Below are 14,499 nucleotides of genomic sequence, written 5' to 3' on the forward strand. Positions count from 1 at the left end.
CTTGGATCATTACTTGTTGGTAACAAACTTTCTTGTTCAAAGATCATGCCCGACATCTCATCAAACCAAACATTCATTGTTTCTTGAATTGTATTTGTTCGACGATTGTAGATTCGGTAGGCAATTGATGTCTTTGAATAACCAACAAAGTAACCTTCATCACCTTTCTTCTCGAACTTTCCAAGATTCTCCCGATCATTCAAAGTATAACAAACACACCCAAAGATATGAAAGTAGTTAATGTTGGGTTTGCGTTTGTTAACAACCTCATAAGGAGTCATCTCGAAATGCTGATTGACAATGGACCGATTCTGAGTGTGACAAGCAGTGTCAACAGCTTCAGCCCAGGCAACTTGGAATAAGCAAGCATTGTTCTTGCAGCTTCCACTACCGTTTGATTTCTCCATTCAATGACACCAGTTTGTTGTGGGGTACGAACCGCAAAAAATTGGTGAGTAATGCCTTTGGATTTACAGAATTTATCAAAAACGGTATTCTTGAATTCAGTTTCGTTATCCGAATGGATGTAACGGACTGGAAGTTAAAGATTTACTTGAGTAGAAGTGATGAAATCGATCAAAATCTGAGTTGTTTCATCTTTGGAGGCAAGAAACTTGACCCAAGTATATCTTGAATAATCATCAACAATAACCAAGATGTATTTCTTCCCATTTCGGCTTTGTACTTTCATTGGCCCACAAAGATCCATGTGAAGCAAATGAAGAGGTGCTAATGAATTTGGAGATTTCTTCGGTTTATGAAAAGCTCGTTTAATCTTCCCAACAGCACAAGAAGGACAAACATGCTCACTCTCATACTTATAGTCCGGCAAGCCTTCAACAAGATGCTTGTTGACCAAAGTATTGATGGTTGGAAAATTTAGGTGAGAAAAGCCTTCTATGCCACAACCAAGAATTCTTTGATGTAGCTTTCGAAATGAGACAAATATTGTCGGTTGGTTGGTTATTATCAAGATTGACGGTAAAAAGGTTATCATCGCGGTCGCCACACAGAATGTCAACTCCATCTAAAGTTTGGATTTTGCAAAGAGATTGTCGAAAAGGAACTTGAAGATTGTTGTCACAGAATTGTCCAACACTGAACAAGTTATGACTTAATCCTTTAACATAATGAACTTTCATGATGACAATTCCATTGCGTTCAATGTCTCCATAACCTAAGATAGGAGTGAAATTGTTGTTCCCAAATCGAACAGTTCCCATGAATCATTCGATAAAGTTCTTGAGCAATGCTTTATTGCCAGTCATGTGTTTTGAACACCTGGAATCGAGTATCCAAACACAGATGGTTATTTCCTGCAATCAAAGAAATTTAACCGACTTTAGGTACCCACTTGAAGACGGGTCCTTTGTGGTTAGTTAACATAGGCAGGGTATATAACTTAGGAATAGCATTCAAACATGCTTTGGAATCAACATAAGCATTAACAAGCACATTATCAATAAGCACATTTGGATAAAAAGTACGAACATTCACACATGAATTAAAAGTCACATGTCTATTAGCATTCACACCAGCACAAGAATTAAAATTGTTTACAGACCCACAAGGCATTGCCTTGGCATTATTAACATTGTTTAACACAGAGGACTTAAAAGATGAATTGTTTGAACTAAAAGAAACATTCTTCTCGTTACTACCAGCTTTTCTCCTTCGCCTTTTCTTCTTTTTCTCAACATTAGTGAACTTAGGTACTAATGACTTAGCTACCCATCTAGTATCACTAGTTAAGCTCTATCCACTTGTTGAATTAACACTAAGAAGATTAGAACGAGAGTTTTTGAACACTTTCATCGTTTTAGAGTCTTTTGTTGGTGCGGAAACTTCTTGTTTCTTTGGTTTATCGTGAGAAAACCACCCATATCTATCCCTATATCTAGTTGCACCATTTGAAGTATCCCTAGTTAGCGAAACTGAGCTAAACTTAGATACCTTAGGTAATGAACTAGATTGAGAGTTAGATGAAGAAAAATTAGGATTGTCTTTCGGAAGTTTCACTTTGGTGTACTTTGTTCTGGGAATGGTCTGTGGTTCAATCTTGACGAGTTTGGATTTAACTCGATCCTTTGAATACCCCTAGTAAGCTTGTATTACACCAAAAATAATTAAGTTCAGGCAATATGGCTAACATACCATATTGACTATACATCAGTAACAACCTATGCCCATGGCTACCGCCTCAAAGCTAAAAATAGCTACAACTAGACCTTGACAAACAATACAAGGTCAAAAATAAGAATAAAAAACAATAGCAATGCTATAGGAGCCTTGAAATTGGGATCTTCCAAAACGCTAGATCCTCTTCCATTCTAGCACTTCTTTTATACCGAAAGATCAGCAACTTAAGCCTCACGACTTCAATTACCTCTTTCACTAGCTGGGCTGCCGGTTTCTTTTGCTTCTTGAAAAGTCTTGAATTACCTTCTTGCCAAATCATATACACCGCAGCTGCAAGGATTAATCGACTAGCAATCATCTTGAAAGACTTCGATTTGATGGATGACAAGAATTGCTGAATAATCGAGTCCCAACTTGACGATGAGTGGACCATATTTACTTCATTCAATGCACCTCTCCAAACCTGATCAGAAAATGAACATTCAAAAAATAAATGGTTATGTGAATCCGATTCCAATTCACAAAGAGGGCACACAATATCTTCATCCTGCGAACTATGAATCAAATCCCAAGAACGAAGCATGTCTTGGGTCTTTAACCGCCTCTTAAAGACCAGCCACAGCATGAAAGCGTGTTTGAGAATACCAAACTTATGCCATACAAGATCAGTCCATGCGAGCCTAATATCTCGAGTACGAATGTCTTCCCAAACATTTTGAATAGAAAAAACTTTCAGATTACTATCTCTATCCCGCCAGCTAATCGAATCAGAATTATCCATCAAGAGGGGTATTTCAACATTATGAAGATGATTAATCCAATTGCTAGGTCATTTCCAAGCTCCATCTTGAATTAACATCGCCACACTATCATTGAGAGAAAAACCAACAGCCGATATCATACGAGGAGTCAAATGATCAATCAACGGGCTGCTACTTGACCAACTGTCATACCAGGCCGAGGTAGTACATCCATTTCCAATATTATACCAGAAAAACTTGCGAATAAGAGGCCTGATCTGTAGCAACTTCCTCCATCCCCATGACATATTCCCCTTTGGTTTCACATTCCAGAAGTTTTGACCCCTCAATTTGTACATATGAATCCAACGAACCCAAAGAGATTCTTTCAAGGTGATAATATTCCAAATATGGGCAGACATTAGAGCAACATTGAACAAGTCAAGCCGTCGAATCCCTAACCCTCCTTCCTCCTTCGGAAGACATACAATCTCCCAAGCTACTTTTGATTTACCTCTACAAACCTGGTCATTACTCCATAAGAATGCGCGTAACAGTTGCTCAATCTCTTTTATGACCCGTTGAGGAAGTAAAAAGATAGCCGACCAATAGACTTGCATAGATGATAGAACGGACTTGATAAGTTGTAATCTTCCTGCAAACGAGAGGAACTTATTCCTCCAATCATGGATACGCTTCTCTACACGACCTATCAGCTCCTTACAATCTCTATACACCAATCTAGTCGAAACTAGAGGGACCCCTAAATACTTCACAGGTAGCCTGCCCTCCTCAAAAGGTAAAATGTTCAAGATATTTAGCTTCACATAATTCAAAACATTACAAAAGTAAGCTGTACTTTTGTGCAATTTTGGAGCAAGACCCGCGACCTCCTTGAATTCCATTAGACCTTTCATAATCACATTGACCGAGTCTACATCTCCATGCATAAAAAGGAAGAGATCGTCTGCAAAACAAAGATTTATAATACCTGCACTTTTATGATGGTATAAGAAATTTCCAGCCTCCCTAACTTGTCGATGTAGTATAAGAGTAAGGACCTCCATTACTAACGTAAAAAGATAGGGGGACAGCGGATCTCCTTGCCTTAACCCTCGCTTTCCTTTGAACAATCTGAACAGTGACCCATTGATACAAAGAGAAAAAGATGTAATAGTCACACATTCTATGATCCAATTTATCATACGAGTCTTCAGCCCAAAACCCACAAGCGCCACTCTAAGAAAGTTCGAATCAACCGTGTCATACGCCTTTTGAATATCCACTTTAAAAGCACATCTAGGAACCCCTTGATCCAAATGATAATTATGCATCAGTTCTTGTGTCAAAGGAATGTTATCAGTAATTCGTCTTTCCGGGACAAACGCGGATTGATTAATACTCACAACATCCTTTAACCCCTCTTTCAAACGATCAGCAATTATCTTACTGATGCACTTATAAATCACATTACATAATGAGATCGGGCGAAAATCAGAAATACTAAAAGGAGATTGCACCTTTGGAATTAAAGTGATAACCGTATGATTAATTTCCTTCAAGATCTTCCCCGTTCTGAAAAAATCATGGATAGCTCGGCAAATATCAAGTCCTATTATATCCCAAGCAACCTTAAAGAAAGCCGCTGTGAACCCGTCAGGACCCGGTGATTTATCATCCCCCATAGAAAACATTGCCTTTCTTATTTCGTAATCCGTAACACCTCTCACCATGTTTTCAACCTTTTCATTCGAAGTTTTATTAGTGAATAAATTGTCCCTCACTAACGGTGTAGAAACTCCCTCCTTACCAATAAAATTCGAATAGAAATCCACAAAAGTTTTATGCACATCATCACCCTCATGTTTAACTCCATGCATATCGGTAACAGCCTCAATTCGATTTCTAGCAACCCGACTTTTAACACAACTATGGAAATAGGCAGTGTTACTATCTCCACATTGTAGCCATTTAACCTTGGCTTTTTGCTTTAAAAATCTCTCTTCGGCCAAGGATGCTTCATTAAAAGCATTGAGAATCGCAACATGATCTTCTCTCAATTGGACATTCGAATGATCTTGATCTATTGCTTTTTGAATCTCGTCCAATTCATGTCTAAGTTGCTTAACCCTCTTATGCAAATTCCCCTAATCAAACAACAATCTTCTAAATGGTTTTTTCAATGCACGAAGTCTAGTAACTGCTCTATACATATGAACACCTCTAACTTGTGTATTCCAACCATTCAAAACAACCTGTTTAAACTCAGAGTTATACACCAACAAATTAGTGAACTTGAAAGGCTTAGGCTTCGAAGAAGATGACTTAGGAATTTTCAGAATTGCTGGAGAATGGTCTGACAGCCTATACGGTTGAAAAACAACATAAGCTCCCACAAAATCACCAACAAACTTCAAATTTGCAAGGACTCGATCCAATTTCTTCAAAATACCAGCACTCCCCTTCGGCTTTTGATTCCATGTGTACAACAGTCCCGACATATTCACATCGATCACCTCAATCTCTTGTACACACTCATTAAATTCTCTCATTGCAATGTTCAAAACTGAAGCACCTTCACTCATGTCATTCAAGGATAACGTTGCATTAAAGTCCCCCAAAAGCACCCAAGGATTATCTTTAACAAACTGTTTATGCATACATAAATCCTTCCAAAGCCTTCTCCTATCAATATACCTATTATGCGCATAAACAAAAGTAACAAACGATGACCTTTTTTCAGCCTTAAAGATCACTTGTGTATGTATCGATTGATCAGATTGGTTTAAAACCATTAAATCTACATTATCCGGATTCCACCCCAATACAATACGTGATCCCTTATCACAATATGAACCATTATTCAGCCAAGTCCAATTACGAAACACCCTAGAACAAACACCTTCAATATTTGACGATGTTACATGAGACTCTAAAATAGCACAAACCGAAAGCTTATTTTCATAAATTAATACACGAACCTCATCTTGTTTCAGAGGTTGGTTCAAACCTCTTATGTTCCACGATGCTATACTATCCATGAACAACCGTCTCTCCGGGAGTGCTTGCTCCCTCAGTAAGTTTTGTATTCTCCATGAACTCAAACGGTTCTTCATAGACTACCTCAACATCTGAATCATCATCCTCCTTTGATAAAGCAGCTTTACATTTCCCATCTTCATCATCCAACACACTATATGCATTATTCAAAGGGATCCCAGCTGACTTACCCGACGTTTCTTTTTTTTTCCTCGACTCTCACTCCTTTGGTTGAACCACCTTTGCCTTATATTCTACTAAATCAATTAGGTCAGTTTGAGTAGAAGCATTCTCACAAACTTTCTTAGTATGTACAATAACTAATTTATCTTCTGAATATGGATTTTGAGACTTGAGATGATCAATGACTTTTTGTTGAGAATCCACCTTTTGTTGTAAACCTTCTATTTGTTTTTCCAAAAATTTTGATGGAATATACATCTTAGTAGGTTTAGGTGAAGGACTAATATATTCTTGGTTTTGAAAATTCGATGCAATTTCTTTCAATTTAAAAATCTGAAGACTCTTTTGTTTTGTAAGAAGCATTTAGAGCATCGTAATTAACCAAAAATTCATCTTTAGGTTTCTCAACTTGATCGGTCTCAAATTCGTTATCCAATGGACGAATAAATTGTTGTACCATACCCAGTCGAAGAAATTTTTCATCATACAAAGGTTCTATTTCATCCTTGGCTTTTTGCAATGGTGTGATATTCTCAAATCCCAACCCGAGAAGAAGATCATCTTTTTCAATTTTTGACTTGTTATAATAGGCAGTGAAATCCAAGAGAGGGTTTTGTTCAACTTTATATAACTTCTCTTGATAGAAAAGTATATTTTTTTTTAAATTCCTCAACTTGTTTTTCAAAATTTCCAATCTCAACGCCTTTTAGAAAACAAATATGATTTAAGTCAGAATTCTTCCTTTCGAGTTCAACGTTGTTTGGTTTAGCTTCTTGAAGCTTCTTATTGAGAATATCAACATCCATTTGTCTAGCATTTGCCCGAAGCCATTCATTGGTCTCTTGAATTTCAAGATCTTGATTGGCTTTTTCAAGATCTTGAATGGTCTTTTCAAGATTAAGACATTTTTCTAATAACTTAGAATCAGGAGAGGCATTCAACTCACATTCTTTAACCAACATCCTTTCTTTATATGATTGAAAGTCTTGTTTAATAGTATCATGATCAAAAAGTAATTTTGAATATTGTTCAAGAAGTTTTGAAAATTCACTTTTAGATAATGAAATACTATTTTGCAAATTTTTGTTTTTGTTGGCTAAAGTCTTATTATGAGTTGTCAAGTTAGATAGAGCTAAATTAAGTGACTCTTTATCTCTAACTAATGAAAGAGTAGAGTTAAGATTTACCTCATCATCAGGGTACTCATCATCAGTGCTTTCAGCCTCAAAAGCTTTGTTCTTGGCCAACCTCGCCATAAAGCAAACATTAGCAGAAAGATCTTCATCTTCATCATCTGAGAGCAATAGCCATTTGACATCTTCAGTAAGCAATGCATGACCAGCTTCCACTTGCTTGGCTAATAACATCTTCTGTTTGTAGTATTCATAGTTCTGCTTACGAGATTGTTTGCAATCAATAGCAAAATGACCAGGAATACCACAATTGTAGCACTTTTTGTCAGATGCTTTACCCTTCTCAACAACTTGTTTCTCATAGCCTTCTTTCTTTTCAACATGCTTTGATCCAGTTGATTCACCTTATTCATAATTCTTGGAATGATAGTGTTCCTTCTTGGGAAATGCACTTGTTGAAGAAGTGTGGAGATTGTTATTTGTAGGCCTCGCTTTGTAGAACTTTTTCTTGAAATGCTTAGTTACCGCGGCAAGTGCTTGATATAGTTCATCTGAGACACCTTCTCTTGTAGCCATCATATCATCTCCCTCCTCATCAAATGAAGAAACAACCACCATTTGCCTTTTAAGAGCTTCAGAAACCTTCTTTTCAACAATCAATGCCAAAGGATCAGAAGATACAACTTCTGGCATTTTGTTTGATGAAGCTTTGTTTAGAACTTGGTGTTCATTGAGTTTGAAATATTTATGAAGATTATGGATGGTGAACTTGGCCAGATTTTGATGTTGCTTAATCTGTGTTCCAAAATCTTCCATTCAGGACCAAGAGCTTTGATAAATTTGATGTTTATCTCAATCTCTGATTTCTTGACATTGTTCTTCCTAAGTTCATTTATGACATTGCAGAATCTACAGTAGACAACCTCTAGAGATTCATTTGGCAATTTGCTGAAGTTGTCAAACTCAGTCAACAAATTTGTCAATCTTATTGTTGAAGTCAGGTCAGATCCTTCCATTTGTCTTGCCACCTCATCCCATATCTCCTTGGCTGTATCATAAGAATCAACAGAACCATATATTTCATCTGGTAGTGCTTTGTATAAGCATGATCTAGCTCTGTTATCTGCAGCTGTTCCATCTTTTTGTTCAGCGTTCAAAAGATCAAGAGTGAGTATTGCACCGGTAGTGGGATGGCGATGAACTGCAAGTCCATTAAGAATGGAATCTTTAAGTAGGTGATCATTTGGTTGACATTCCACATAGTCCATGAATCTTTTATTCCATAGTCCATAAGAACCACGGTAGAGAACTGGAGGTCTTGTATCGGAACCCAATGCCAATGCTTCACGAGAAGCCATTTGAAAGAGATTTGTTTTGAAATTTGAAATGAGAGTTTGAAAAAAAAATCAGGAAGTGAAACGATCTTGATGAAGATCGTTCTAGGTGAAAATCATTTTTGGAAGATCGTCCTAGATTTGAGAACAAAGGCAAGACGATTGAATGGAAGATCGTCTTGGAAGAAATTCAGTGGAATTTGTCTAAGTATGAAATGAAATTGGAATTGAGATATGTTTTTGGATTTTGAAAATGAGAATTGAAATTGAATTAAAGGAATTGAAAATGAAAATTTGAGAAATGAAAGACTTGGAAATGAAACGATCTTGTTTAAGATCGTCTTAGAAATTTTGAAGGGAAAATGAGACGGTCTTGTGATGAAGATCGTCTTGGGGTACTGAGAAATTTTCTAAGTAGTTTTTTGAAAAATTTGACAGAGTTTCAGTATGAATTTGGAAGAAATGAATTTGAGCAAAACCAATCAAGAATGATCAGTTACCCAGGAAGTGTGTGATTCCCAATCACAACAACTTCGATTTAAACAACCAAAACACACTAACTTTCAACTGACATTGAGACGATCTTGAGCAAGATCGTCCTAGAGTCAGGTAACTGATCGTCTTAGTTTTCTGCCTTAATTTTCAAAGTAAAACCACTTTGAATTGACCAAAACCGATCCTTTCGGATTAGTTAGCCACAATCAATACTTCACACCACAACCACTTGCTAGAACGATCTTGTGAAGATCGTCCTACAAGCCACAACACACAGAGTATGAGCGAATGAAATTTCAAGCACTTAGACGATCTGTAGAAGATCGTCCTAGTGAGAATCGTCCCGAGGTCATCCTCTTCATCAGATAACAACACATTTTCAGAAACTTCAATATCTTTCGAATTACTTGGAGTTAGAACTTGAAATCACTTGCAAACTGTTTGTTTTCACGTCCGCAACAAATCCTTGAACAAAATTCAGCTAAAAACACAATAGAATCAAATTCTGAAATTTGAGCGCCAAAATCTAAAAATTCAATCTCGAGTTCTAGATCGAATTGAAACTTGAAACTTTACAGGATTATGTTTTAAGCTATAAGGAATCTAAATTTGAACAAAAATTGATGATTTTATGTGATTTAAACAATGAAAAATGATGAAACATGGGACGGTATGAAAAACGGTTTTTGAATTTGATTTTTGATGAAATTGAGATAAAAAATAGTTATGGATCGATATCAAAGTGATGTTTTTCTCTAATACCAAATGTAATAACACGATTTCTGCTCTAGATTCGATCTCAACAATGGTGGATGTAAGTGTGTGTGTTCTTGGTGTGTTTAGTGTGTGTATTGAGAGAGATTATGTGTGTGTGTTTTTGACGGACAGAGGTGTAAGGAAATTATGAATGTTGTTATTGAAATAGTTATATGTACACGTATATATATGATGCCTAAGGAATGAGGAGTATTTATACTATAAGTCCTTACACATGCTAAACATTATATTTAGCTCCTCATCCTTAGTTATCATATATCTATGATTTAACAACAAGTAAGTCCACAATCTTAATTACAATTTATCACTATTTTTGGATTTCTAACATGAATAATATTGTCAGACATGGTTTGGTTTAAGGTGTTCCCATGAAATGGTTTGAAATGGAAGACAAATGTGTACCTTGTCTAAAAGGGAAACAACAAAAGTTTGCCCATAAACCAAAGCAAGAAAATTCTATTGCCAGCCCATTTGAGCTACTTCACATGGATTTATTTGGTCCAGTGAATGTAAGAAGTATCAGTGGAATGTATTACTGTTTGGTGGTTACTGATGACTACTCGAGATTCTCATGGGTATTTTTTCTTCAATTGAAAGATGAAACTTCACAGATTTTGATAAACTTCTTTGTTGAAACTAAAAATGTTTATGGAGTTCGTATTAAGAGAATCAGGAGTGAAAACGGAACTGAATTTAAAAATAAGACATTGGAAGTCTTTTGTTTGTCCAAAGTAATCCAACATCAATTCAGTGCACCGTATGAACCACAACAAAATGGAGTTTCTGAAAGAAAGAATAGGACTCTTATCGAGACAGCCAGAACAATGCTTGCTGATTCAGGGCTCCCTACTATGTTTTGGGGGGAGGCAGTGAACACAGCTTGTCATATTTTAAATAGGGTTTCTGTAGTTAAGCGTCATAAAAGGACATGTTATGAGCTTCTACATAAGAAGAAACCAAATTTACAGAAGGTTGAACCATTTGGTGTACCATGTACTTTCTTGAAATATCTACCTTAGTCAAAGTTTGATCCAAAGGTTGAAGAGGGATTTTTCATGGGTTATAAACCGGGTACTCTAATTCGACAGGTTTACAACAAATTAACCGGCAAAGTTGACTTGGGTACTAATGTCAAAATTGTCAGTCATAAACCCGTTGTACATTCTGGAACTGGCAAGAATTTCGATTATGACAGTGTATTTCGTTCATTACACGGTCCTGCTTCTTATTCAGATCCTGAAACAGTGGATGACGTGATCATTCTAAGAGATCATATAGATTATTCCACTACTTCTACATCTCCTCCTACTTAAAATGATGATAGTACTCCAACCAAAGTTCAGTCTACTGTTGTTGGTGAAAGTAGTAAGAAAAAGAATAAATCAACAGATTTGGATAATTCTGAACCCGAGAATACTACACCACTTACTCCGTCAAAGTTTTCACTGCCTGATGATGATCCTATTTCTGAAGAATCGGAAGATGATTTTAGCTCTCCTGAGTTTCAGATTAAAACGAATTTAGGAGAAAGTCTGAATGTTGATTCGGTTCCTCAATATCGAGTTAATAAGGATCATCCAGTTGAAAATATTCTTGGTAATGCTACAGAACCTGTTCGAACTAAAAATCAGTTGAATAAGGAACTGACTAGTCTGTTTTGTGAAGTGAAATACACTGGATTGATAACTGAGTGTTTATATTCTGGTTTCATTTCACAAGCAGAACCCAAGAATGTTAAGGCAACACTTCAAAATCCATGTTGGGTTGAAGCTATGCAAGAAGAATTAGCTCAATTTGAAAAATTTGGAGTATGGTAGTTAGTAGATGTGCCTCGAAGTAAAGAACCGATTGGAACTCGTTGGGTATTTAAGTGCAAACGAGATGACAAAGGGGTCGTTACTAGGAATAAGACACGTTTAGTAGTTCAGGGTATTGCACAACGAGAAGGATATGAATATAACGAAATTTTTGCACCAGTTGCTAGGATTGAAGCTATAAGGTTATTTTTAGCCTATGCAAGTTTCAAAGGTATAAAGGTGTATCAGTTAGACGTTAAGAGTGCCTTCTTGTATGGTGAAGTTAAAGAAGAAGTATATGGTCACCAACCACCTGGGTTTGAAGATCCTAACTATCCAAAAAGAGCATATCGACTTGATAAGGCTCTTTATGGATTACATCAATCACCCAGAGTGTGGTATAAGAAGTTGTCGACACATTTGTTGACAAATGGTTTTACAAGAGGATCGATAGACAGCACTTTGTTTATCAAATAGAGGAAGCGAGATTATCTAATTGTACAAGTTTATGTGGATGATATCATATTTGGTTCATCTAACACAAAGATGTGCAAAGAGTTTGAAATGAGCATGAAAAAGGAATTTGAAATGAGTGCTATGGGGGAACTTCAATTCTTCCTCGGACTGCAAGTTGATCAAAGGAAAGATGGATATTTTATACACCAATCTAAGTATGTCGATGACATCTTGGAGAGGGTTCAAATGTTGGAATCCAAGACATATGGTACTCCTATTCTAGCAGAATCATGGTTTAGGAGTTCTTGATCTAAAAGATGAACTTATGGATGTAACTTATTATTGTGCTATTATTGGCTCATTAATGTATCTGACTGCTTCGCATCCATAGATTATGTTTGTTGTTTGTCTATGTGCTAGATTTCAAGCTAGTCCGAAAGAGTCACATTTGACTGCAGCAAAATGTATTCTATGTTATCTTAAGGGAAACCAAGGGATTGGTCTATGGTATCCTATGGGTGGAACGTTTGATTTTGTTGCATATACTGATTCGGACTTTTACGGTTGTAACAATGACAGGAAGTCTACGACTCGAGGTTGTCAGTTTTTAGGAGGAAGATTAGTATCGTGGCAGTGCAAGAAGCAGACATGTGTTGCTTAGTCTTCATGTGAGGCAGAGTATATGGCTGATGGTAGCTGTTGTTCCCAGGTATTGTGGATTCAGCAACAACTTCGAGACTACGGTATGGATTTTCTTGATACTCCTATTAGAATAGACAATAAGTCAGCTATAGATATTACTAATAACCCTGTCATGCATAAGGTCACCAAGCATATTGATATTAGACATCTTTTCTTGCGTGATTGTGCCCAAAAGAAGTTAATTCATTTGGAAAAATTATAACTGATGATAATTTAGCTGATCTGTATACCAAAGCATTTAATAAGACTCGGTTTGAGAAGTTAATTCTTCTCAATGGGATGAAGAATGTTGATTCATATTAAATCTCTCAAAGAACTAATTTTGTAAGTTTGTGTCTGTAAATAGCTAGAGTCATAAAAATACAAAAAGAGTTCTTAGTGTCATAAATAACCATAAAAATGAGAAAAATGAGAAAATGACAAAAATATGTGAGAGATTTAAGTTGATGCTTTAAGAAGATTAGACGTGAGGATACTTAGCTTTTAAGTCTGTTTAATCGTAATATAACTGCTTAGTTTAGTGATACAATTTGGGATATATTGGTAAACACAAAGTAGCAAGGTTTCCTTAATCTGAACTTAATTTATACAATGTTCTTGTGGGAAACATATCCAGATAAATGGCTTTGAATGCTTGCTTTTCAGTAATGAATTGATCTAGTCCTTAAATTTTGTGAAAGATCTAGCATTACTATAGGATTTGTTCAATGTATAGGCAAAAACCTCTACAAATTATGAGCATGAAAGTTAAATGTGATATTTTTTATGCAAATGAAATGAATGATTAATTAAGGGGCTAATGTGGTCTTTGAGATTCGGACAAGTATGTCCTCGGGGTGTCTTTGTATACCTAGCCTACCTAAAGCTTCCAACTTGAGATAGGTTGTCAGAAAGTTCGCTACATGGGTCTCATAGAAAATCACGGGTTCCTTATAAATAATGAAATGCAAAAACAAATAATGTTAAATCAAAATAAAATTAAATTTAGTAATCTAAAAAGTGTCTCATGGTTTATTTAAGGATGTTTTTAATATATATTGAATAAGTGTTATCTTAGTGCTTGTATCGATTACGGAAGTATATCTGCATGTGGGTCACATAAGTTCGCAAACTATTCAGTGGCATATTAGGCTACTCGGGTTACATGGTGACTGTCCTTGGCCAAGGTATGTTGAAAATGTCACAACCCAAAGGAAACTGGATGTACCGAGTGTTTAAGAGGACAAATATACCAGTAATTGTGGTTGGGTCACTGTTCATAACTAATATTAAAAGAATTATTTCTCACTTGCAGACTTATGTAAATGCTAATCTGATCTAATCCGCAGAAACCTAGAATTTCTTGTAAATAAATAGAGTAGTTTAGTTTTTATTTTGTTTATTTTTATTTTTAGTTTTATTTTTATATTTATCTTTGTACTAATAAGTGTGAGTTTGTGCGTCAAACTAGTTCTTATTGCACGAGAGATTTGATAAGCATCTGATGATTCCGTAGAAAACTATGATTCTTAGTGAATTGTATGCATCTTGTTGCTTATGGTATAGAAGTTTAAAATTTGGATTTTCTAATATAGACATAAGTTGTTTAAATTTAGAAAATGAAATGATTTTGAAAATTGAAAAGTCAAAATATTTTTGAATGTGTTTCAAGTAAATTTTTGAAATTTCATTTGTTTTTGGTTGATAAGTATGCTTGACAAAGATT

General features: G+C 35.9%; 1 protein-coding gene across 1 annotated transcript; it reads right to left on the reverse strand.

The window, feature by feature from the left end:
- Positions 1-2,278: 2,278 nt before the first annotated feature.
- Positions 2,279-2,920, reverse strand: LOC122604370. Its single transcript, XM_043777265.1, has one exon. The coding sequence runs from the start codon at positions 2,918-2,920 to the stop codon at positions 2,279-2,281; it is 642 nt and encodes a 213-aa protein (XP_043633200.1).
- Between the last annotated feature and the right edge of the window lie 11,579 nt (positions 2,921-14,499).

This window comes from Erigeron canadensis, chromosome 6 (assembly GCF_010389155.1).
Source record: "Erigeron canadensis isolate Cc75 chromosome 6, C_canadensis_v1, whole genome shotgun sequence".
In the NCBI taxonomy this organism is placed as follows: domain Eukaryota; kingdom Viridiplantae; phylum Streptophyta; class Magnoliopsida; order Asterales; family Asteraceae; genus Erigeron; species Erigeron canadensis.